General features: G+C 29.3%; 3 protein-coding genes across 7 annotated transcripts in view; 2 read left to right on the top strand and 1 right to left on the bottom strand.

Annotated features, from left to right (window-relative positions):
• Positions 1-2,041: 2,041 nt before the first annotated feature.
• LOC119668801 (phosphatidylinositol N-acetylglucosaminyltransferase subunit C) lies at positions 2,042-3,605 on the top strand. Its single transcript, XM_038078442.1, has 2 exons — positions 2,042-2,209; positions 2,266-3,605. Exons 1-2 carry the CDS (start codon positions 2,153-2,155, stop codon positions 3,100-3,102), a joined length of 894 nt encoding a protein of 297 aa, XP_037934370.1. The 5' UTR covers positions 2,042-2,152; the 3' UTR covers positions 3,103-3,605.
• Positions 3,606-4,659: 1,054 nt separating this feature from the next.
• LOC119667020 (zinc transporter 1) overlaps positions 4,660-26,666 on the bottom strand; it is a 43,988-nt gene continuing 21,981 nt past the window's right edge. For 3 of the 4 annotated variants that reach the window (XM_038076316.1, XM_038076309.1, XM_038076321.1), the window contains exons 3-12: positions 8,330-8,516; positions 7,359-7,483; positions 7,202-7,299; positions 7,009-7,133; positions 6,798-6,926; positions 6,571-6,717; positions 6,392-6,504; positions 5,556-5,790; positions 5,401-5,488; positions 4,660-5,334 (exon numbers count right to left, since the gene is read on the bottom strand). In XM_038076316.1, the coding sequence (XP_037932244.1) occupies positions 5,237-5,334; positions 5,401-5,488; positions 5,556-5,790; positions 6,392-6,504; positions 6,571-6,717; positions 6,798-6,926; positions 7,009-7,133; positions 7,202-7,299; positions 7,359-7,483; positions 8,330-8,506 (1,335 nt within the window). In that variant the 5' untranslated portion in view covers positions 8,507-8,516 and the 3' untranslated portion in view covers positions 4,660-5,236. Of the gene's footprint in view, positions 5,335-5,400; positions 5,489-5,555; positions 5,791-6,391; positions 6,505-6,570; positions 6,718-6,797; positions 6,927-7,008; positions 7,134-7,201; positions 7,300-7,358; positions 7,484-8,329; positions 8,517-17,004; positions 17,069-26,666 lie in introns of those variants that run through there. The other variant, XM_038076303.1, reaches the window with a different exon arrangement.
• LOC119667003 lies at positions 10,732-13,370 on the top strand. 2 transcript variants are annotated; one of them, XM_038076292.1, is made up of 4 exons: positions 10,732-10,871; positions 10,935-12,037; positions 12,103-12,258; positions 12,324-13,370. In XM_038076292.1, exons 2-4 carry the CDS (start codon positions 10,961-10,963, stop codon positions 13,320-13,322), a joined length of 2,232 nt encoding a protein of 743 aa, XP_037932220.1. In that variant the 5' UTR covers positions 10,732-10,871; positions 10,935-10,960; the 3' UTR covers positions 13,323-13,370. The 2 variants fall into 2 exon arrangements, with proteins under 2 accessions (XP_037932220.1, XP_037932213.1); XM_038076285.1 differs by having other exon boundaries at positions 10,732-10,875.

The following is a 26,666-nucleotide window of genomic DNA, read 5'->3' as shown; positions in this document are numbered from 1 at the left end:
ATTGTCAAACACTGTAGCGTAAATTTTATTTATCAATGTTAATTTCAAAAACAGAACCACTAAATGGTGATCATTCAAATGATTCAAATAAATATATTTTATATGAATTCATATTTCCAATTAAAGTAAATTTTCTCTGCTAATACATAAATTTGTTTTATAAAGCAAATCAAAAACATTTGCTGCAAAGAAAGGTTTGTAATGGTTCGCGTGGGCGAAGCTGTTATGAATTTTTCGTTACTGATTTGGTGATCATATGTACTTTGGGTTATATGAATTAACTTACGTTAGCCAGATTATTACAATTTAGAAACATAAGTTCGAACTCCATACTCTCGTCAATTCTATGAAGAGTAATTAACTGGCTAATAACTAGAATAGATTATGTCTTCGATGAAGAGCAAACTTTTTCTGTATACTTCAGTTTTACTGCACACTGGAACTATATCTTAGCAATTTGTTAATATTCAATTAATTAGGTAATTCATTAGCACATTCTTATAAGTATTTTGCAAGAAAAATGGAAATGGAGTTATGATCAGGAATGAGGTTGCTGTGTTAAATGTTTATTTATTTTGAGAAATAAGTAGAACTATTTAGTTTTCACCAAGTAGTAGATTTTTGAATATATTACTGAATTCACACGAGAGTTTTGTTTGTAATTTTGACTGTCAATTGTTATTGCTTTCAATGCAAAATGAAAATTTTCGACAGCTAAAATTATAAACAAAACTCTGGTGTGACCCCGGTATATGACTTAAAAAATATCTTGTGAGAAGCCCTTATATGTTTATGAAAATCGTTTGTCTTTTAAGTAATAGATTTTCTTAAAATAAATTCCAAACTTATATCAGATATGAACTAAAATGGCTTATAATAGATTACGCTTTGTTATTAATAAGCGTTTATTTGTTCTGTAACATTTTGTAATCAAATCAACAGCTGACAAATATAATACATTTCCATTTCTTTTGATTTATGATCCATACTGTTTGAGCAAAGCAGATCCAAATCATTGTTTGACAATTCGTTGCTATCGTTTATTATAAGCTATTTCTTTGTTTATAAATGATTGCTTCCATGTGTGCTTATGAATCCATGTTTTCATTTATTGTCGCCATTTATTTCATATTTGCATTATCAATCGCATTGATAATGGCATTTTTCATAATTACATTTCACTTTTATTTTGCATTTATATTCACATTGAACCCAATCAATTGTTTGTTCATCGTAATTATCTACCTAATACACAATAAAGTTACAGTCGGAATAAAGTCGTATTCCATACAATTGAAATATACTGAGAGTCGTCAACTGCTTGCTACAACAAGAGAATATAGTTTAGTCGTGCATTAAGCATTATTATATCCTGGGTAAATTGATCAGACTATCGTTTGCTGAAACACAATTTTTGTTAATTAAAGATATTCCACTGCAAATATAGGTAGAGGGTTGCTGCGTTTATATGAGCGTGTTTCCAACAGTCACTATAGGATCATTTTCATTTACTATAATAAATTGTTTTCTTTCTTTCCCTTATTAAAAGATACTCCATCCAAACTCATGGCTCCTCTACACTACCCTAAGCCCTTAAATCGTGATACAGTCGCTATACTTTCATTTCACTTAAAACAATAAGTTTACATTTTTTCTATGATTCTACTCTAGAATTGACAACATTACGATATAGATCGTAGAGTCTATAAGATTTAGAATCTTATTACAGTTTTGAACCTACCCCAATCCCTTTACTAACTACAATCTTCTTATTTTTTTCTGGCAAATATTATTTCGTTTGCCCTTAATTATAGAAATAGGTTTCAGTTATTGTCCATTTTTATTGATTTAAATTAATTAAATGTAATTCTTAACTTTAAACAATTTTGTGATATTTGCTATTCTTTTTTATTTCTAGTTTCGCTTCATTATGAAGTGTAGACGTACTATAATTCTGCTGGTACTGTTCACAATAGACTGTCAAATACAACATCTGTGTGAATACATTGATCAGCTGCTGTAAAAACGTTTCTGCTCTTTAAACGACTTGTTTAACTTGTTTAACTGGAGTTATTTGCGAATTCAAATTGTTTTCATATTTTAAAATTGTTTATAGAAAATAATAATGTATTAATGATTAAGTGGTTTTAATATGTCATCGAAAAATAATGGAACTTTTAATAGGAAAATATTACCAAAGTCTTTCCAAGTATGTTTTTCATTCAACAAAAAAGTTTGTTAAATTCTTTTTCTTTTTTAAATTAGCGTAAACCTTGGCGTAAAAATTTATATGAGAATACGGACTATGAAGACAATTATACCGATCCTAGTTTTCTGAAGGATTTACGAACAAATTTAAATGTACGATTTTTTACATTTCAAGAAGCAATATGTGGAATAACAATAGTAAACAACCAAATTTCCTCCATAACTGGATTTCTTATAATATTTTATATACTAAACAATGACGCTGCTGCACCGACAACATTATTTGTACCAAGTGTCATAGCAACAACGATTGGATATTTGCTATACCGTGGTAAAACGCTCAGTGTAGATATGATTATTGAAGATTCAAAAACCCTATTAACTGTATTATTATTTGGTTATATTTTTGCACCCTTACTGCACACACTTACTGAAGCTATTAGTACCGATACTATTTTTATAACTACAACTTTTGTGATGATGTTAAATTTGGTATTTTACGATTATGGACTCTCTGTTGCGATGGTATCTAAAGCTATATCAGTGAATGCAGCAATATTTGGTGCAATCTGTTTAGCTTCTCGGCTGTCTACTTCATACCATGCATTTGTGTTATTAGTCGAAGCCGCAATTATATTCGTTTTATATCCTATGCTAACAACACGCTGCTGGCGTTGGTACTTTTTTCTGCCAATATTTCTTAATTGTTGTTACTTTCTGTATTATATTTCTAAAGTAATATTTTATACTTATCTAATAATAAGCTTATTTATTAATTTCATTTGTCCTTCGATATTTGTCACACTACAACGCTATAAAAATAATATACATGGACCTTGGGATGAAGCGATTGTGGAAGAAAATGTTGAGTGTACTATTGAACAAAGATTATAGTCTAACTATAAAATAATAATATTGTCGATAATTTTGTATTACTTTTTAAATATATTAAATTAGTTTTACTTTATTCCGTCAATATTTTGTTGTAAATTTTAAATAATTTTTTATTTGCAAATGAGATAGCAATTTGTACAATTTAGTGCGGTGAATGAGATAAAAAGTTTAAAATCGTAACTAAATAAGAGGAATATGTGTAGTAGTTTTATTCTTTAATTATGTTTTTAGTTATGATATAAAACAGTAAAAGTATTAAGATGACTATGATGATTTCGGCAGAAGGCACAAATTGCTTATGTCGTCAGTTTTTAGGTATATAAGTACAATGTATTAGGCGAAATAATTAATTAAATAAAGAAGTAACTGTTATTCCTTTATTATCTTCACTTTGAGTATAATAATATATTATTTTTTTTAAATACAAAACACAAAACGTGATTAAACAACACAACAAAGGCCAGTTAACACACACCATAAACAGTGCCAATTCATTTTAAATTAAAATATTCAGTTATTTAATGTGTGAAAAATGTTATAAAAATTTATTATATTTTAAATAAAATAACTAAATTAATAAAAATCTTACAGTGTACTTTTTTGCGATTTGCCTCAAGAGTTACAAGTATATAAAAGTTAGTTTGGTAACATCCCCTGGCAGCCATGAGTTATCCCAGTTATCAACGGGATGAATAGGTTCATTACAAGTAAAATGATCATTCCTCATATTCATGATAAGGATAATGATATTTATAAAATGATTTTGAATACTTTAGTGATATTAATGTAATGAGAAAATTCAATACTGTTACTAAAACTACTCGAGAAGTTTTATAAAATAATAAACAGTACATAATTTTGCTTAAGTAAACAATTTTATTTTATGTTTCATTTTAAGGTTAACAATGTATTTATGCTTTTTTTCGATTGCATTTCTATAAATTTGCTATATGAATATTATCTTTCATTTTATTCCATTTTTTTGGATAATGATAATGTATGAGGTATTTTATACAATTATATTAAAAAATTTATTTCTAAACTTAACGCTACTAAAGTAAATAAATTTTTTTAGACGTCTTTATTATTTAATCAAAATACTTATCTACATGTATACTTAAATACATTTGTATATATATATAAATTAAGCATTTGAATACAATATACAACATTTGCTAAACTTATTTTAAATTGATATTAAATATATTTCTTTTCTTCTACAATATAAAAGTTAAACAGTAAACTCTTATGAACTTAATTTAAGTTTTCATATATGAAAAATTACCATATCTTAAGTCACTAGTCTATTAATAAAGACATAAAAAATGCAATTAATTTGCATGAATACAAAATTTTTTATTTAATTTATTAAATTTTTACTAATTAAACTTTAATTCTATTATTTAAGTGGAATTTTTCAATTAATTTTTTCTATTTTATTTTTATATAATATACTTCATATATAACATATTTGGTCTTATACTCAAAACTTAACCAAAAATATAAAAAGAAATATTCCTTGTAATAAACATTTTTGATCATCATCGGTAACCGATACAAATATAGTTTGTATATAGCATTTCAAAGTCAATAGCTCTTTGTTCTCTTTAATTAATTTAAAAAAAATTAGTTAAATCAGTTAAATATGCTTTAAATGATGTACAATATTAAAATAAAATTTATTTACTAAAAAGCATTACATATTAAATTAAATGGGTTTTACTTATCAATTTCAATCTAACTTTAACATAAAACAACACAACAAGCGTAGTTAAAAACAATTTTAAAGCGCCACTTCATCACCATTTCGAGTACAATCATCCAACTCTACTTTATCTTGCGCTTGCTGTTCAGATAGTAATATATTACGCCTATGAGCAGTGATAGATAAATTTCTATTATCATTGGGTGAATCACATCTTGGAATCCGATTAAAATTAATTGGGCAGCTTGTAGCTATTTTAGAATTGTTATTTGTTACATTTGTTGCTGATTTCGTTGATTTTTGCTCATATATGTTGTTTGTTGATTTGGGTGAAAGTACTGCTCGTGGTGGGGAAAAATTTACTTTTTGTTCTTGATATTGGGTTGGTGTATCTGCCTGTTGTTGATATTGTACTTCTGTTGGATGTTGTCAGACTACTTCACTATTGGTATTCACAACTGACATGGTTGTAGCTGTATTATTACTAATCGAATTTGTTCCAGTAGTTACAGATTCCAACAGTGAGCCTTTAACAATTTTTCACAGATTAATGTAGTTCTATGAATTTATGGTTAATAATATTATTTGCTTACCAGCTTCTACATCATTTGCAGCGTTATTTCTAGTAGAGTTTCTTTGGCGACACATGTATGGTGAACTAGTTGGCGATGGCAATTGGTTCTATTAATCGTTAAATCAGATTAGTATATATAATCGTTTAAAAAGAAGAAGTTTTATTTATACTTACCAATTTATTATTGTTTTGACAACACGTAGCTTTTACGCAACCCTCTTCAGTAGTAGGGCAATCTAATGCACAACAATCGGAACCACTCATATTAAGACTCGATGTACCATCAGACATGTTACATCCTTCTATTTCAACAAACTCTGGCTGTATAGTAGTTGAATGTATCCCTTCATTATGGAAGAATTCTTTGACCTTTTCTGCAATTTTCATATATTCTGATAGGTTACGACATCTGAAAATAAAAAGGAATTCCATTATTTTTTTTAATAATAAATGTTATGAGAATTTTGCATGAGTCTATTTTCACCATTATATAAATTGAATCGATCTTATTTAAATAGGTAATTACAATACAATGCATTGCACTTTATTTATGTATGATTACAATCTAAATTTTACTCTCCACACTGTCTCCGTAATGCCACGTACTGAATAGTAAATTGCTTCCTATAAACCTATTTACCACAAATTTTTTAAAAAATTTCTGGTTTCACCAAATCAAAATATGATAATATCTACGCCTGAACTCAGCTTAGTTTTCAATTATATATCTACACCCTATATATCTACGCCTTTATGTATTGAGAAGTCCACACTAACTTCAGCCTAGTCGATATTTGGCTTCATCTAATAGATAAACTTTAAACTTTGTTTAAATATAGATGTTAAATTGCAAACTAATTGCACTAAAAAAGTGAAAAAAATATAAAAAATAGTAATAAAAAAGTGGTAGATAACTGCACTAAAAACACACATATATTATTATTTGCTGCAGAAAACTTTTATATACACATTTTAAATGTTAAAATAATAATTATTATAGTAGTTTTTACCTTATATGCGCAGAAGCAATGATACGATCACCGGCTAATTGCCACACATGAAATTCATGTACTGCCAAGACACCATCCACTTTTTCTAAGAGTCGTTTTTGGATGGCATCAACCTTGAAATTTGGGGTAGAAACAAACATTTATATATTTATACTAAAAAATCTATTGTAATAACGTACTTGTATATGTGTTGGCACCGTTTGTAATAGAATAAGAGCAGACTCACGTAAAAGTGGCCATACAGAATGTAAAATTAATGCAACTAATACAATTGATAAAGCTGGATCCATATAATAACGATATTTCCACTCTGTTTTCCACACAATCTATTTAAGAAAATGAATAGACATTTTTAATTGTTTTTATTCATTTATACTATAATTATAGAATGTTATAGAAAACATACCAAAGCGCTAATAACAACTATAATACTGCCTAAGGCATCACTTAAAACATGTAAAAAGGCTCCACGCATATTCATTTGGCCAGGGTCGTGACTATGCCCGTGTCCAGCTTTTTTCACTGGTTTCTCTTTCTGTTCACAACAAAAAAAAGAATAAAAAACAATTATATACATTTCAGTTTAATACAATTTTAGTATTAAACATCAAGCTTACTTGTTTCTCATACGCAAAATCTTTGTTCTCTCCATCATCGTCTTCAACATTGGCTAGTTCGGTAAGGCGACTGTGATTACGTGTAAGACCTCCACCATGTGAGTGTCCATGAGCACCACCATGTTCTATTGTAAATCAAAGCAATTAGAACGCACTATAGGTATATAGGTAAATAATATTATTAAATACATACCATAAAGTAAACACAATCCTATCACATTCACCAGCAACCCCAGCGTGCCAACTATAACAAGCAACTCAGGTTCATGTATAGTTTCTTCTTCTATAAATCTAAAATATTAATTAAAATAAATAAATAGAATAACTTAAATATAATATTTTGCAAGTACCTTTTACATGCTTCTATTGTTATGCTGAAGCACAAAGCCACTAAAAACACAGCGTTTACAAGTGCCCCCAATACTTCGGCTCGGGCCCAACCAAATGTGTTTTTTGACCATTTCTTTGGCGACATCTGGAATTTATTGCAAATAAAATGATAAATTTTGTTGCAAATGAAATTAAAAATATAATAAACAAATTTTTATTGTTCAATTCTACAATTTCGTTTTATTGATACTTAATTTAGTTATGCGCTTTTATTGCGCACATACCTTATAAATTATATATAAACTTCTCAAAAAAACACGTTAATTTTACTCCTTTTGTTATGATGACACACTTCAAAATGGAAGTGCTTTTAACCTTAATTTTTTTTAATAAATTATAGCTACAGTATCGACTGTATCGATTTTTTACCAATAGGGACGATGACTTCTATAAAAGAGTGGTATAATGGATCCTAAATCGGATCATTAAATAAATAAGCCTTTAGTTTTAGCAAAAAAAAATGGATTTCTTTTTACTACAGCTATTATGTCTAAACACACAATGTAATTATAATAACCCTTTAATGAGTTCATTCTACCGTTCGTTCGTTTTCTTTGTGCTTAAGCTTTGATCTATCGGGGATCTGGCATAAAGTACCCATTCTTTCATTTGTTTCAATATGATTAAATCTCTGCACACGATTTTGGGTAAATGCCTTATTAAGCCCGTCCAAATTGTGACAAAGAGATCAACCAAAAGACTACGAACTAATCACATGAAATCATTTGGTTTTTTAAAATTCGAAAAAAATTTATAGAAAAAATTAATAAAAAAATTAAAAAAAAATTTAATTTATAATAAAAACAGTCAAAAGGAGTGTTAAATTAAATGTTGATAACGGTGATAAAAAATATTAATAATTACAATAATTATTTTTTTTGTGACATGATTTTGATCCCCTTAAATATAACATAAATGCAGAGCTACTCACCTTAACTGATAAAAATGATATAACTAATGCTGCGATATCACCCAACATGTGAAAACTGTCAGCCACTAATGCCATGGAGTTAGTCACATACCCGACAACGATTTCCACAAAGAAGAAGAATGCCGTCAGCCACATCATCGAAAGTAGACGACATTTTTTACCGGAGTATTTTGACATTTTTGAAAATCTGTAATTTAAAGCGAAAATAAAATATATATTAAAAAAATATATTTCTATATATAATGTATAAAAAATATAAAGTGTAAGAGATAATACATACAACACAAATAGTCTACGATGTGTTAATATTTGCATTTGTAAAACATTCAAAAAAATGTGTATATATCGCGGATTATATTGACGGAAGATTAGGTTCGTTTCTGCGATAAATTACAATGAGATGCTGTTATCACCAGCAGCATTTAGCACAAGTACAAATGATAAGATAAAATTTAATTGTCCACACTCTGTTTATGTTTCTACACCAGATATATGCGCTATTAATTCGATGGCAGAGTGATAAACTGATAACAATTTCGAAAGCAAATTGGTTGGTGCACATGTTGCTTAGGTTATTTATGGATTTTATATTAGATATTGTATTGTAGTTTTGGTTTCTAGGCATTACATATTGCCAACAATTAATAACATAATTCTTTACTGTTTACTGTTGCTATTCAAACATTTATTTATTGTTTTTCAATAAATTGTAGGACCATACAGTGAAGCGTTGTTAACACAACTCTACCTATGATTTCGAATCATGACATTCTATAGTTTCCATGGGTTCTACATGGATAGTGCATTGGACTTTACTACTTGTTGTCTCTCTCTTGTTAGTTTCTTGATATCGAATTTATTCACAATATAAATTTATTTATAACAAGTCTTTATATAATTAAGAAAAAGTAAATACACATCTATCTTTTTAAAAGTAAAAAATCGCTAAGAACTTTAAAATACTTATAACCATTTGGAATTTTAATTCAATCAAGCAGGGTTTAGGGTTTAATATTTAAAACTTAAGTTCGTTTACATGATCTCAATTTAACGAAATTTGGCAATTAGATAATTGTACTGTAATTATCATTACAATACAGCAACTATAGCTAGAAGTATACTATAAGTCTAGAAGTATACTAACTATATATTATCGAGGTTGCGATGCCTATTTCACATGTTCTTTGTATATTGTAATCTCGTCATGAAAACTACAAAATTTAGAAGAGTTTATACCTCGTTACTGTTAAAAAGGATGAAGCGAAGCTATATTATCAAATACTATCCAGTTCTAAGCCAAACTTCATGATTTTCTATTTCTATTCTATTGTTATTGATTGACTGAAGTTTTTGTTCAAATCGCCACCAATTTAATCCATACTTTAGACAATTTCTTTTTTTTGTCTAACATACTTAATCTACATAGGACAATAACAAAGCAAATGTGAAACATTTTCGACATCTTCCTTACTGCTGTGGCAACAATCGTTGAAGAAAAGATCGCTAGACTGTTTCCTATTTTAGGGACCCATTCGCGCATTTATATCTGGAGATTTTTTATTCGTTATACAAATATATTTCTCTCTGGAACTTTTTTCTAAGTCTGCGAACAGGAAGTAGTCGTTAGTGCCTAAAATTGGCAACTACGATGGATTAGGGACATTTTTTCGCGATCTTGTCTTTTAGACATTCCAATAATTGTGTATACAAAATATTCGCGATTAACTTTTTCTCTTTTAAAGGTAGTCAATGAATATTATAGGACGTGATTCCCAAATTACGAATACCATAACCTTACCAGTCTGAAAACTAACGACTAATCGTTGCTTGGAATGGAGCACAGTTCGAAAGCATTAAACATTGGTTTGAAAAGAACCTTTTCCTGTTAAAGCAATACTAATTTAGTAAAGAAATCCTTTGAATCCATTGTTTTAAAAGTAAGAAAACCAAATCACTCTAATTATAAACTGAGAGATAAGTTGTAATAAACTTTTTAATGTGATTGTTTAAAGCTACATACTTTCTAAAGAAACATATGGTTTTTCGATAGAGGCGACTTCTATATGTTAACCTTCCGATTTGTCATTCGCTGTAGTATTCATCAATATTGCAATATCATAAGAGAATTGCTGTATGATTCTGCGAATAAGCTCAGCTTAAAGTTGAAACTTGAACTGATGTGATGTTAATGAGCATCAAATTGTGCTGCAATGTAAACACTATTGCTTCTAGAACTAATCAATTAACTATTTTGATTGCAAGTAATCTATGTGGAAAGTTGTGTTAACATACAACCTTGGGCTTTAGATTAAAGGTTATGAGAAAAGCATGCTTTGGTTTACATTTTAAAATGAAAATAACTTTCCAAATTCGAAATTTTTAAAAGTAATTGTCAACAAATAACTGCTATATTAGTTGTTCTTATATTTGTGAAGAAAATAATAGTTCACTTCTTAGAAAGTATTGAAATTATCTCTGTTTTTTATATAAAAGTCTTGTTCAAGTCGAGTTATCTGAAAATTTTAAAGTACGCTAAACAGAAGTAAGTAAGTATTTGGATAATTTAATTATATACATTCTGTTTTATATATATCTATATATGAAGGTTTTTAAAAAAGAAAGGAAGTAAAAATGTCTAATATATCCGAAAAATTTTGCCGAATTTGTTATGGTGGCAGCGAGTATGAGGAGTTGAGCATGCCATGCAAATGTTCGGGAACTATGAAATCCGTTCATGAGTACTGCCTAAAGAGTTGGTTGAAGAGTTCACGAAAATTATGTTGCGAGTTATGCAAGTACAACTACAAGATACGTCTGACTTTTCGGAAATTTTCCAGCCCACTTTTAATAGTGTGTGTTGCATTATTCCGTTTATTATGCTTGTTCTTAAGCAAGATTCAGTCTGCCATCTATATGATCAGCATAACTCTTATGCGGATTCTTTTATTAGCACAAACCTATCGCATATATGAATTGCTTTTTGAGAACATTTTTGTCAAAAAGCCACCGAGGGAAATCTGTATTGTGTTGGAAGCACTTTTTGGAATACCAATCACAATTATTGCGAGCATATTGATAATATTATTAATATATGCGACTATGGAAGCAATCGAAAAAATAGATGGACTTCCAGACAGGGAAATATTTCGGAGAAATATTTTACTCTTAAAACAGGAACATTCTAGTTCTGGAGAAACAAGCTTAATTTATTTTGCTGTCAACATATTTGTTATGAATTTACTTATTTGCTTTCCATTTCTAATCGGTTATATCATATTGAGTGGTGTCCATGTAGTGAACTTAGCCGAAGGAGCGAACATCCTTACAGCAATTATGATTACTTTATTTGGTTATTTCGTAATCATCTGCATACTTGAAATTCTACATCTGCTAAGCTTTGATTTGCTGAAATATACTCATTTAATCATCAAATCTCTTTTCTGCTATCTAATGGTGTTTTTTGCATTGCCGTTATCAATTGGCTTTTGGTTGGATGTGTGCAGCTTGCCGTTCTATAGTAAGAGTTTCGATGGTATCTATGCTTGGCACAACGCGAACCCAATACAATCTATAATTTTTTATTGGATTGTGGGAGCTGTTTTTGCATGTTTTTCTCATATCTTATTACTTCAACTAAGGCGCATCATTCATAATAGTTTACTGAAAAAACTAATATGGTTTGATGCTCGAAAGATGTCTTTTAAAAAGGTAAGAGTTTGATTTTATTTCTATTAATTCGAAATAAATATTATTTGAGTAACCGATTCTTACAGGATTTTGAAAGAGGCTCTATATTAAAGATCGCACTTCAATTTGTCCGTGTACTTTCGTTTAACTTCTTCCTTGGTGTTTTGCAATTTGGTGTGCCAGCGAAAGCATTGCTGATATTTTCAAGCGGCGACTTAGAGTGGTATAAAAAGGCGTCTTTGGTAAAAGTCTTAATTAATTATTATTTAAAAAATCTTATTAGAAATTAAATATTTCTATATACTAGATTCCGTTTATACACCAATTATTGGTCTCCTATGGGAGCCTAAGGTCAATGATGTACATATGGAGCAAATATTCTCTTAAACTCTTCGGTTTGCAGGACTACTTACTACCAAAATCGGTTAATGCGGATGTGGAGAATTTCTTGCATCACTTTTTTTTTGCTCAAGCTAGGATTAAAACACCAAAAAATGTACCCAATTGCGATAGCATTCCCTTTTTATATTGTCGAATATTTGGACTTTATCTAATAGCTGTAATCTCATTGTGTGGACCTTTTCTAATAGGAGGATTTATTGATATTATCGCCTTTTTTGTAAGTAGAATTTTGAAGAAGTATATATATGGTTTCATCATTGTACTGCTCGTGGGATATGAGAAGCTACAACTTTTGATCGAAATAACTCTGTTTGGACGAAATACTGCGTTTGATATTTTTATTGCTCTCCATTTCTGTACTACTGTCTTGACATTGTCCAGAGATTCAATAGCTGAGGTTTTTAATTTTTGGTACGATATTTTTATTGTGCCACTCAATGTAATACCGGAACCTTTAATATTTATATCTTGGAAGGTATTTATGACTGCTTTTACGCTCGTAGGAGTGGTTTCCATTTTTGAGGAGCATTATGAGCTCTTCTTTAGAAAAAGTTTCGTATTGTTGAGGCAACAATATTTAATTCTATGTGTCGTGCCGTACGTCATAGCGCATTCAATTGTACCACTACTGGTTCATGACTACAATCAAAGGACACACCTCTTACAAAATTTCTATATATTTTACATCGTCTTATATAAAATTTTACAATGTGTTTTTATGCTATGCTGTTTGAAAACTAAATTTAAGAAGTTTTGTGAAGAAGTCAAGATAGTAGATTTCTCTCAGGACATCCATTTTGACAATTATAATGAGGATGAAGAACTGGAAGATGCAGGCAAAGTTATGGTTTTGACAAATGCGCCAACTACATTAGTTCACAAATTCTTTAAGAATATAGTATAAAGTCATCTATACACTACTAAATTATTTACATGTGCTTAAATTAATTAATTCATCAATAAACAAATTATAAAAAAACTAACAATTTTGTTCTTTTTGTACTGTGAATTATTATAAAAATATTTAAATAATATTTAAGATTTATAATAACATATTTAAATTTTGGTAAAACTTAAGCAAAAGACTAATTTCCATATCGAGTGAATTATTTTAAAAGCATTTTCAGTGGCACTTAATAGTACTTAGAGTAAACAATGTTCACAAAATAATAGTTACTCTCAAATAAATTGAGGAACTTTGTATCCGCAACAAGGATACTTCGTAGAGTGTGCTTGGTTTAATTAATGCAATCATAGCTTTATTTAATAGAGTCTAGTGTTTTAATCGCATCTTAAATACCACATCTATATTTATTATTTGCATATCTATATTCTGCACTTTTTGAGTCTGAAAAAGGTCTGAGTAGGCACAACATCTCCAACAAATCGGTAATATTTTTATGGTCAAATGCTCAATTCTTCAATCAGCTATACATGATTGAAAATTTGTCAAAAAATTGCATTAAAAATACAGAATAACAGGTGTTTTTGTACAGTACTTGATTAGGATTAAAACAGATTTATTTAGCTAAACAAATCATACTGATATAAATTCTATATAAGACTATGAAAACACTGAATAAATGTTAATATTATTTTTACGTTATTTTATCAAAATTAAAACAAGAAATATTTATATATTAAATATAAGATACAATAGCAAATTTGCATAATATTTTTTTAAAAAATATTTTTGTAGGTATGAAAACAAAGATAACTCTTTTATATCTAATTAAAGCTGCAGTGAACGAAAAATATTTAATGATAAAAAATTTGCAACACCTACAAAGATTTTTAAGATATTTTTAAACTTTTAAGATTTAAATCAAATTTAAAATTTAGTTTCTCTTTACTATATTTTATTCAAATCGAAGATTATTGGACTACGTTTATTATCCGTCGACATTCTAGGGAAAAGTGATACAATCAGACGTTTCTAAAACTCATGGAACTTCAATCTTTATCTACATCACAGTATTAATGCTAATAATAATAACAGAGGATTTGTTATTTTTGTTTAGTAGCCATAAGAAATACAATCTCTTTTGTTTGCTACTCCCATTCTAGATATGACTGCTAGGTTTGCTTTTCTTATGAACGGTAAACTTTCGACGGGAATTGTCAGCGGCATACGTGGCCGTCGATAATAAGAGGCATCAATCAGCCGTTCCAGCAATCCGATATACACTGTGGAAGTTTTTACGCATATAGTATAATGAATTATTATATAGATATTGCTAATGTTTACAGTAGAACAAAAATGAAGGTAATATATGAAGTACTATATGAAAATAGTATAGAATACAATAGCATAGAATAGGATAGATATTAGCAAAACTTTGTGTTTATAATGCGACCATTGAATATAATATATAGCTGAACGGATAATGTTTAGCCTTTGGAATAGCTAAATTAGATGTCTTATTTCTTTCTAAGTATTTATAATTTACATGCACCTTAATATTTATTTTAATTGGGCAGTTATATTTATTAAGTTATTTTGACTCCACATCACCATCGATATTTACAGATTTTAGGTTATACCTTACAATAAACCAGCAATAATACCAGCCACAAGACTAAGCGAAGAATTAAATCAAAACTTGTCTTGTCGATTAAACTTGTCTTGTAAAATTTTACCGTTGCCAAATGATGTTACTACCGCAATCAAGAAAGCAAGTCTAAGTTGGTACTCAAAAACAACGCTATATAGGTCACTCATTTTACTCGATAAAGATCAACGACAAATGCTTTTGAAATTCTGTACAAAATCACTATTAGGCCTCTCTATATTAATGGAGAATAGCGTAACTTTATAGAAAGATGTGCTGTATGTGCTATATTAAGACATATTAATATAGTCAAATGCTTATAGATTAAACGTCTACACTGGCTAGAATTTGTTGTGCGAACGGAAGAAGGCATTTCAGTAAAAAAAAGTCAGAAAATCAGTAGGTTTCTCTATATTAATGGAGAATAGCGTAACTTTATAGAAAGATGTGCTGTATGTGCTATACTAAGACACAATAATATAGTCAAATGCTTATAGATTAAACGTCTACACTGGCTAGAATTTGTTGTGCGAACAGAAGAAGGCATTTCAGTAAAAAAAAATCAGCAACATTACCAACAAGTACTGTGTAACCTGTCTGGGCTTGATATATCTGACTGACATCGTCGTTTGAATCCTTAAGGCCATTGTTGAAGGACCGCAGAGAAAATTAATATACCTTCTGCTCAAAAGTATACGGATTTTGTTGTTTGTTAACTACTCCTTAAGTAATAGACACCCTTTCTTGACATATGGTACAAATTTGAGGACCATCTGTCAATTAGTTTGGTTACAGCAGCTGTTAATGTGAGACTACCTCAAGTGCATTTAGCGATTTTTACTATGGAAAATTCTTGTTGTACGCGATTTTTTGACCAAACACGGCACCACTGCCATCGCTCAGACACCATATTCGCCAGATCTGGCGCCGTGCGACTTCTTCCTGTTCCCGAAAATCAAATTGCCCCTTCTTGGTAAGCATTTTGAGTCGATTGAATCGGTAAAAGAGAATTCGCTGAAGGAACTAAAAGCCATACCTTCACGGGCTTACGAAAAGTGTATGGAAGATTGGGTTAAGAGTTGGCTTCAGAAGGAGATAAAATAAATTTGGAATAAAATTTAAATTTGTTTTATTTCCAAAATCCGGGTACTTTTTGAGCAGAAGGTACAAACGGTAATGCAATTAAGTAGTTATTTATTGTGAAAATAAATTAAAAACAAACCTTTTTATTTAATGTGCAACGAAGCGTACAACGCAATTCTATTGTGAAATAGTTATATATAAATGGTTAATAAATAAATATATTCTGCATTCATAATTAAGCTAATATTGTGTTTACATTATTAAGCACAAATTAAGAGAAGTTAAATGCAATTATTCATGACATTAAGAAAATTTCAAAGTCATATGAGAAATAATAACATTAAATTATTTTTATATTTTCTCGAGCACATTGAAGGCTATAAGCCATTTTCATTATGCCATTTTCATATGAAACAATGGCGAACTCATAATGTTGTGTAAAATATACCATAATTTTATGAGTATGAGGTGAATAAAGTCTTTATCAAAGGTTCGATATTGACGATGATGAGGACATAAACTTTGATTTATAATTTTTTAAGTATTGTGGTAATAGTACAATAAAGATTTAGCAATTTAAATTGCACACGGAAACATAAAAAAAAAATTACAAATAATAAATTTGAAAGTAGTTAAAGAAAGACATTATTTCACTCCACAGATAAATAAAAATAAAATTTATAAATACGTGCATGAGTAAGAGTTCAGAAAATCGAAAAGTTACTGAACTTTTTCCTCAGTTTAAACTCCTCTTCGTTTTATAATTCGAATCCAATATTGTCAGCAGCGACAAAAACAAAAACAAAAACAATACAAGAAAAAACCATAAATTGTTTAATAATGCGTGTCGAAAATGAAAAACAAAAGTTTTCCATCTTTTATCGTTGAAAGATGGATAAAATTATAAGCGAAATAAGACAAAATTTTTCTTTTAAAAATTTAACGACTTACGCAAACAACTCCATTGCCTTTTTTTTTTACTGACTTATTTTCACAAATGATGAATGTCAAAAAACTTTTCTTCACTACTTGAACTTCACAATATAAACGTCACTTTTTCACCAAGTTTACTACGAGTAAAAAAATATTGCTTCATCTATTCATCTATGCAGTTCTGCATTTGAACTTGAAATGTCCAGTGTTAGTCTTTTACATTTGAATATCGCGTAAGTACAGATTAGACGAAAGCGAGTGACTGACTTCGTTTTACCGAACAACTTTAAGGAGAGATCAACGTCGAAGAGCAACCGATTGTAAGACATAATATTAGGCCTAGCCACTATGCTCTATGCTATTGTCCAACAACAATGAATAGTTTATCCATAAAATAAATTATGTTTGCATACGAGACCAACCGATTGTAAGACATAATATGTTAGGCCTAGCCACTATGCTCTATGCTATTGTCCAGTAACAACGAATAATTTATCCATAAAATGAATTATGATTGCCTACGAGACCAAGCTCTACGAGGTTCTTCGTTTAATGCAAAATTTTTCGTTAAAAGTGGTAACTTTTTATAATTTCATTATCAGTTGTGATTATTCACTATATAACATATGGTTAAATTTTTTATAAAAATATATTGAAATGCGGTTTAAACTGATTAGGTATAAAATATAAAATAAACTTAATATTAAATAAGTAAAGAAGTTAGCTTTGGCTTTGGCGAAGCTTAGGTACTTTTATACAGAATTTTTAATCTACATTGAGGTTCCATTAGAATGATAGTAAATATATATATATATTATGTTATAATAACATATATAGAATATAATAAATAATATATTTAACAACACAATAACAATGAGGACAGCTATAAATGTTTTGTTCATACATAAGCTCATGGTAAGCTATTCATGTTAAAGGAGCTTTCGTTGAATTAAAAATTATATTCAGTTTAAATAGATTTTTCGATTGTTAATAAAATCGTTTAATAAAATATGCTTAAGTTTCAAGATTTAAGTACATACATTAGAAAATAAAAATGTTTTTTTTTTAACAAAACCTTTGTCTGACTCAGCAGTTTATATGGCAACTATATCTCAATCTGAACCGAAATCAATAAAATGTTGTCTATTCTCCCATTCTGAATCGCATTCATTTGAATATCTTAATTAAAAATAAAGAAAATTCATATCCGATTGTTCAGTTTATATAACAACTGTGAGATATAGAGTTTCGATTCTCGCCAGTCCGCCAAATGATCAGAGTCCGCTCTCAAAGTAAGTATGTGTACAAAGTTATATTTAAAAACTGAGAAATTAGTTTGTAACGAAATAGACAAACAGACTAATTGAACTTCGTCGACTTGATCAAGAATATATATAAAGATCTTGACAAATCTTATAAATCTGTTTTGAAAGAAAAATCTGCATACAATATAAAAAAAAATTGAATTTTTCATTTATTAAACATTTTTAAAATGGATTGCAATTAAAGGTGGTGATGTTATATGTTATTAGATATATGAAGGTATAAAATAATTATTGTGTTTAATATAGAATAAAGCTCTTCAAACGCTGACAAAGTCGGAATTGACGTTATAAGAACTCATGCTGTGTTTTGTTAGAAATATTCATTATGAGCTGCGACTGTTTAACAAAAAAAATTATTTGAAAATCCATTATCAACGATTATTGTAGTTTGGGTTATTGTTTCTAAACTTAGAAGGTTGTTAAATGATTTTTCAGTTTATTTAAGAAGTATCTTTTTCACATTGTTTTTGTGGTCCTTTAGGATGTCTTACATCTTGCGAGCCTAAAGTTGGCGCCGCTAAAGGAATATGATCATAGATTATGGTTAAAGTAAGATATTGAAAAAAGAGTTTGGAATTGATTAAGAAAAAAATTATTGTATTTGACTTCTCTTAATATGCACACTATGTTACATTTGCTCTGTTTGTTATAAACAAATTATCCCATCTTCTAATTAACTTAACTGCACTTATTTTGATAGTATTTTTATGTTGTTGATAACATGAATCATAATTTAGTCTGCTCGATCAAACTAACACTGTATATAATTATCTTGTAAATAATTGTCATAAACTTCTATTATTGTTTGAGGGTAGTCAATGGTTTGAATATTGTATTTGCCGGTTACTTTTTCGCTAATTATACCATATATTCAGATACCATAAAATGCTGATCCCGCCTTAACTTGCTTAGGTCGTACACACTTGGGTACACTATTTGTACGCTACATGGCTTAATTGCAAAGGTTTTACTATAGTTAATAATCAAAAATTATATATATGCTATATGCTATTATACACATAGTTGTAATAAACTCATTTCAAATAGAAACAATGTATAGTCTAAACAAAACACGCTTTCTTTTTTTTTCTTAAAAAAATTTTGGATTGGAGTATTGGGTTTTTAGAAGACAATAAAAAATTTTGTCTGTTTTTCGCAACACTTGGATGATCTAACAGGTCAATTGATTTTTTAAATTAATAATATATTTTTTTTTTAATTTAATAAAAAGGTTTTTTTCATTAAATAAATCGTTTTTACTTTTTACGCGACTCCAACAACACCTATCAGGTCTAAAATATAGCCTATGGATTACTGATAAGTAAATATATAAATAAATTTGACTAAGTCCCTAATATTGCAGGATCACAGTTCTATCAGTTTGGTTAGAAACGCAGATTACTGTTCCCCTTGAGAGCCACAACCAATACAAATATGATTATAGGGTACAGTATACCCTATGTGACTCGATAAATTTATAGTCCTTCTCTCACTTAGTGTATATGACTACAGTTCTAATGGAATATCCTCTGCTGAAAATATAATGAATAACATTACTTTGGGAGAAAATGAGAACATATCTGTTATAGATCAAAATTTTTGAAATAGTATGTAAAAATGTCCGGCCTTATCTAGAATACAAAAGAAATATTTTATACTTTTTACGTCACTCCAACATCACCAATCAGGTCTAAAATATAGCCTATGGTTTTTACCCATCATATAATAATATTCTATAAACATTCCTTCAAAGTCGATTAGCAGAAAGCTGATCTATAGCCAGATAATTAGATCAGCACTGCTTTATGGGTGTGTCGCGTATAGCAAAGCTGTTGATTCTACCATCCAAAAGCTACAAGTTGCTCAAAGTCAGGCTCTCCGAAGGCTCTTCAAAGGGCTCTTAGATCAATCATTGAATAATAACGAAGATTTTGAGGAATAATCAAATTAGTCAGTCAGATGGGTGGAACTCCGCAGAAGCCCCCCAGCTATCATAGAGTAAAAGTGCCCAGATGCACTAATTCGGAAAAGGCTCAACATAAGACAAAATCTAATTTATAAATATGTTTACATATATTAAATATGCATATTATAATTATATTATTATTGTATATATGTAGATAGCATTGGTGGCATTGCACACCGCAACCAACTTGAGAACAAATAATGGACACGGATAAAATTGTTGATTATACATTAGAGAGAACCACTAGAAATATATATGCAGATATAGTTATCGGTTTTGAATTTGATTCATGTTAATAATAATTAATAGGATTTTTTTTATAATTACGTTAATTATAATTACGTTAATTACGTTGATGCATTCATTTAATAAGCAAAATATTTTAAATTTTGCTTTGGATTGTTGTCAGAGCGTATGAGTAATTTTTTTATAGCGTTTTTGCAAACTGAAATTAATATAAATAATTTATAGATAATTTAATAAATGTTTTTAAATAATTTTTATTATCAATTTTACGTGAGTAAGAGAAGCCGATTTTAACTTGATTTGTTTATAGATTACAGTAATTCGCATAACAGCAATAAAATGAAATATTTTTTCACACAGTCCACAAAGTCGCAAATTATACCAGAATTACGTAGAAGAATCGTAAATAGCAATTTGTCAATTTGCTAATTAGTCTTCAATCAGACTGGCAGGGAGGCCAAACCCACTGCGCCGCTTCAACGATTTTATCAGAAAATTTTTCTAGTTTAAATATTTGTGACGCGCGCAAATTGCTTCGAAGTACACACAGTACCAATCCGAAAATTGAAGTGATAATGAGAAATATAAAAATATTAAAAAATTGATAAAAAAACTGTATTGCGTATAGTACAGATGTTGTATATTCATAAATATGTATTTATATGAATCAATTAAGAGATAAAGCGGCGCTATTATTAATACAGCAAACTTGCCAAATTGGTAGTGCTGTGCTAAAAATCTTTCCATAACTTGATATGAATCAGATATGACTTTTGAACGGAATTTTCTAGTTAATAAGTAAAATAGATCTATACAGCTATCTACGAAATAATTATTAATACAATATACTGATTACAAACATATTACACACTAAAATATACTTATATATAGAATAAATAGTTCAGGTTCAGATTTATACTTCCGCATATCACTCACAAATTCAACGTATAGACTTCAGATACTCACTGAGTTCTTAAAAGCTATCCTGCACAATATGCAATAAATTAAATACCAAACAAACTATTTTGTTATATTTATTTTATGTAGATGATAGCACAAGAAATAAATAAATGAGTTGAATACAGATGAATTAAAAAGAAAAACTTAACTGCGTATGAACATAAATTTGTATGCAGCAGAAGTGCATCTAAAATAAGCACGAATAACCAATTCAGTAGTGAGGGTTACCCGTCTGCTGGTATCATAGTGGGCGGGACTGGGATTACAAATGAGCACTACCAACCGTGTACATCGAAATCAAGGATAATAATTGTCAGGAATGGTGGAAAACTCATTATAAATAGAGTTGAGACAAATTGGCATAATGTACAGCAACTGGTTAAGATCTTCTTACTCGTATATATTAATCACGATGTTAGAGCTATGTATCTACATCATAAACTTGTACATGCTTTGTTACAGCAATTTTATTTAATAGTGCCCAGTAGAAAAAGTGGTCTTCGAAGACATTGTCTTCAAGACGGTCTTTGATACCGCGTCCGCATGTTCAAGCAAATTTGCAAAACAATTGCTCAAAACATTAATGTAAATACTCTTTCTTTGCTTTCTCTCTCATTTTTAGTGTTCATAGCAACGTATTTGAATTTTGCCTCAGATGACGCTATGTTTTATAAATGAAGTGACGCAATAATTTTGAAGTGTAGTGAATAAACATTTGTGAAATAAATATTAAAAAAATCAAAATAAATAAAGAAATAAAATCATTAATCTATGAAATATTAAAAAAAAAAGAAATTAAATCAAAACAAATTAAATAGTGACTTAGTTCCTGGAAAATATATTGATATTAATATTGAAGACAATAATTCCAGTGAAAGTTGTTTAAGAAACGAAACAAAGGATGTTGAAAATAAAAAACTAAAAACACTTGTGAAAAATTAACTGTTATATTTAAAAAACACAGGATTAACAGGCGTTGTGGTAATGATATTTTAGAACTCTTAAGATCAGAAGGTTTAATTGTACCAAAATCCTTTTCAACGCTTTTGAAAACATATAAAACTTCAACAATAGATGATAGCGAAATGCTATAAATTATTTTATATTAGTTTTAGTTAATTTTAGATATGTTAAGTTATATTAAGTTAATTATTTAAATTAATTTTCACTATGTTTACTAGTTTTTACTAGTTTATTTTTAATATCTTAATAAAATTTATAATAATTTATAATAAAATTTATAATTTACTTTTAAAACTTTTAATTTTGAATGTAATGTAAGTAATTATTATATAAAATAAATAAAAGTACAAAATACAACAATTTCTTTCTACTTATTTAAAGAGAAAATTGAAATTCATTTAAAATTTAAAGAGTGCAATAAAAGAGTAGAAATAAAAAAAAGGGTGAAAAAATTATATGAGCACTGCACTAAGAGCGCACAACTTTCTGTCGAATGCGTCCGTTATGCAAGACATGGTCTTCGAGACATGTACACAAAAATTCATTGAAGACATTTGGCTAATTTGTATGAAAGTGTCTTCGAAGACCGTCATACATTTGGATCGATCGGTCTTCATGTATGTATCCATGTCTTGAAGACGTCTTCGATGACGGATCGATCCGTTTTCTACTGGGTGAAGATACTTATATTTATGTGTGTTGACATGTGTGTTGACTTAACTACAAAATGTAGGGTGAGATTTTTGAATAAAGCACAATACAAATAAATAACTCAAGTAACATGAGAAGAATATATACTAAGAGTTTAAAATTATTTAATTATTTTTAAGCGTCTAGCAGAGCAATGAAAATAAATCTAATTTGTAAGAAATTCTAAAACCAACGATGTTTTAACAAATTAAAATATAGAGTATTAGAAATATAAATGTAATACTGTAATGAAGCTTGTAGGTTTTGGTAACACCAATAGGCATTAAGTGTCTAATATTGCAGGATCACAGTTCTATCAGTTTGCATATTTCTGTTCCTCTTCAGAGCCACAACCAATACAAATATGATTATAGGGTACTGTATACCCTATGTGACTCGTCAAATTAATAGTCCTTCTCTCGCTTAATGTATACGATTACAGTTCTTATGGAATATCCTCTGCTGAAAACATAATGGCCAACATTAGATCAAAATTTGTAAAATATTATGTAAAAATGTCCGACCTTATCTAGAATATAAAAGAAATATTTTATACTAGACCAGTACCACAAACTATAGTACGACATCAAACAATAGACAATCTGCTGTCTATTGCACAAAATTAGTTTGGACAAGGAAAAGGCTTGGGATATCTAATACATAAATGCCTAGCCTTATCTAGAATGCAAAATATAGAATATTTTATATTGGTCCAATACTACAAACTATAATATGAAGCCAAATAATAATTAATGTTAATATTCAGATGTGCAAGAAAACAGTGAATTTTTGAAAAAATAATAAAAACAAATAAAAAACGTGTTATAAATATATATATATGTATCCATATGTACATGGGCGTACAAATTGGGGGGACGCTGATATACTGATATGATATTATTATATATAATATCAAAAGCATCCCTCTTTAGTACTTTTTTCTTTTACTTTTTGGCTTATATTAGCTAGTATATTTCACCTAGTTCACTGAAAACTTGAAAATTAGATTTTGTTTACAAAAAAATTCAAAATAGGGACAGGGGGCCCTACCTGTGTACGCGCATGCATGGGTATATCTATATTTATAACTACATGTCTCCGAACTAACAACAAAAAACCAATATGAACAGTCAATGTTTTGAATGTTATCAATTCCCTTAAATTGTGAAGACGATCTCAGTCTATTCGTGGGACTAAGTCATTGTTGCTCTTTTTTAACTATGTCTCCACCAGATATAGCTTAAAACTGTAGCGCCCTTAGTGGGATGTTATTAATTTTATTTGATAGATAAATTAAGTTTTATTATTTTTATTCAGAGTACTTTAAACAGTGATTGTTTTATTACATTCAATTGCGAAATATTTCAGAGTATTAATCACCTCGCACTTATAAAACATCAATTGAAATTCTTCAACGATTCCCGCAGCTGTTTAAAATTACTTTATTTCAAAATTAAATACAATAAATTTTTATTAAGTGAAAAACAGTTTTATTTTTTTTTTAATATAGAAAAAAATACACATAATATTGTGGTTCTGCTATAAAGGATTTATTTATCGTCCTGCTACTTTAAAATCAGTTGAGTGTACTTCATTCACATGCAGATACATTTTACAATGGATTTGTTCCGCATAAAACGCAATATCGCAATATCGCTATATCGCTGCAATAAAATAACTTTTATTTTATAAATATATTATTTCCGAATGATTTCCTGTTTCCTCTCATACTGGAGTAGAACATATATTCCGTATTACAATCAGCACTTATGCATGCGTATGGATGCCTGCATATGACGTTAACGATACGAAAAATGCAAATGCAATGACATTTTGGAAAGGACTGAAGAGAAGAAAAAATTGGAGAAAATATATTTTATTGTATAATAAATATTGGCTAAAACAAGTGCAACGAATGTTAAAGTAACCCTCCCCCCATTCCCACCATGCCAAAGAAATGCAAGTGTGGGAAAGTTTGGTGGTTGGCACGCTGTGCTCTAACATATGACGACTCTGATTGGTGTCATAAGTTAACATATATTCGACAATCGTGGCCTATTACTGCGGACATGTATATAGGAGTACTTCAGTATATATGACATACCATAAATTATCACAAATCACTTGCCCACATTGCATTAAATGACTTCTGACGACACAAAAATTTCTGTCTGAAACGTGCCCGGAATATTGGCAGATTTTAAAATAAAATTTGTAAATTTTCATATCAATCGCTACCGTAAGCGAATTTGTATGCAATCATTGATTTCCAATGATGTTGGTTATTTTTACGACGACTTTCAATTTGAATTTATTTGAGAAATAAATTTCAAAATGATCAACTCATGTGTATAAAAATATATTGGAAATGCCTAACAATGCTAAATCAAATCAAATGTTAACAAAATTTGGCAAACCAGAATTGCAATGTGAATATAGTAATCGCCAGATACAAATATACTGACGATTTATTTCATTTTGGCTAATGAAATACATAGTTTTATTTACATTTGGTTTGAATCGACGTAAATAAGCAAATAAGCAAATAAGTTAAGTATTTTTATGAATTCTAAACAATTTCCTAAACCGGATATATTTTTTCAATTTTGGTTCATAATAAAAACAAAATTAATAGATTTCATTTATATGCGAGGAAAATAATAAGATACTCGTAACATTTTTAAAAAATCCGCTTTTCAGTTTTGAAACCCAGAGAAAACTTGGTTTCGTTTGGTTTGGTTCTTGTAAGTCCATTTCGTACTATCGCGCTTCGAAGAAAAGTACTTCTTTCTCGAATTGGAAGTAGCCAAATAATATATCGTTATCGTAGTTTTGTGGATCTAAGACTTAGCCCCGGCCGTTCCCAGAACCGTTCCTAACTGTAGCCTCATTTCTGGGGTCTAGTGAAAAACAAGAAACTAAAAAGTCTAACATACGAAGACAATGCTTGATTGCATTGTCGAAGTACTGTAGAATAGGAGTATTCTGGAGGAAAAAAAGTTACTTCCCTACAAGATCAAAGATATCTTTGCGGTGCAAGTAGGCAGTATACGGGGGGAAAATAAAAAAAATCGAACTATTTATATACCTTCAGCTCAAAAAGTATCCGTATTTATTAGTGTTTTGTTTATAAAAGTATTTTGTTGTTTGTTAACTACGCCTTAAGTAATAGACACCATTTCTTGACATATGGAATAAATTTGAGGACCATCTGTCAATTAGTTTGGTTACAGCAGCTGTTAATGTGAGACTAACTCAAGTGCATTTAGCGATTCTTGTTGTACGCGATTTTTTGACCAAACACGGCACCACTGTCATCGCTCAGGCACCATATTCGCCAGATCTGGCGCCGTGCGACTTTTTCCTGTTCCCGAAACTCAAATTGCCCCTTCATGGTAAGCGTTTTGAGTCGATTGAAGCGGTAAAAGAGAATTCGCTGAAGGAACCAAAAGCCATACCTTCACGGGCCTACGAAAAGTGTATGGAAGATTGGGTTAAGCGTTGGCATAAGTGTATCGCTTCAGAAGAAG

This window comes from Teleopsis dalmanni, chromosome 1 (assembly GCF_002237135.1).
Source record: "Teleopsis dalmanni isolate 2A chromosome 1, ASM223713v2, whole genome shotgun sequence".
Lineage (NCBI taxonomy): Eukaryota > Metazoa > Arthropoda > Insecta > Diptera > Diopsidae > Teleopsis > Teleopsis dalmanni.
The sequence above is the reverse complement of the archived record's forward strand: the minus strand, read 5'-3'. Positions and strand labels throughout refer to the sequence as shown.

Coding starts and splice junctions, on each gene's coding strand:
- LOC119668801 (XM_038078442.1), top strand. CDS start 2,153: ATGTCATCGAAAAATAATGGAACTTTTAATAGGAAAATATTACCAAAG. Junction 2,210..2,265: donor TATTACCAAAGTCTTTCCAA/GTATGTTTTTCA, acceptor TTTTTAAATTAG/CGTAAACCTTGGCGTAAAAA.
- LOC119667003 (XM_038076292.1), top strand. CDS start 10,961: ATGTCTAATATATCCGAAAAATTTTGCCGAATTTGTTATGGTGGCAGC. Junction 12,038..12,102: donor GAAAGATGTCTTTTAAAAAG/GTAAGAGTTTGA, acceptor CGATTCTTACAG/GATTTTGAAAGAGGCTCTAT. Junction 12,259..12,323: donor GGTATAAAAAGGCGTCTTTG/GTAAAAGTCTTA, acceptor TCTATATACTAG/ATTCCGTTTATACACCAATT.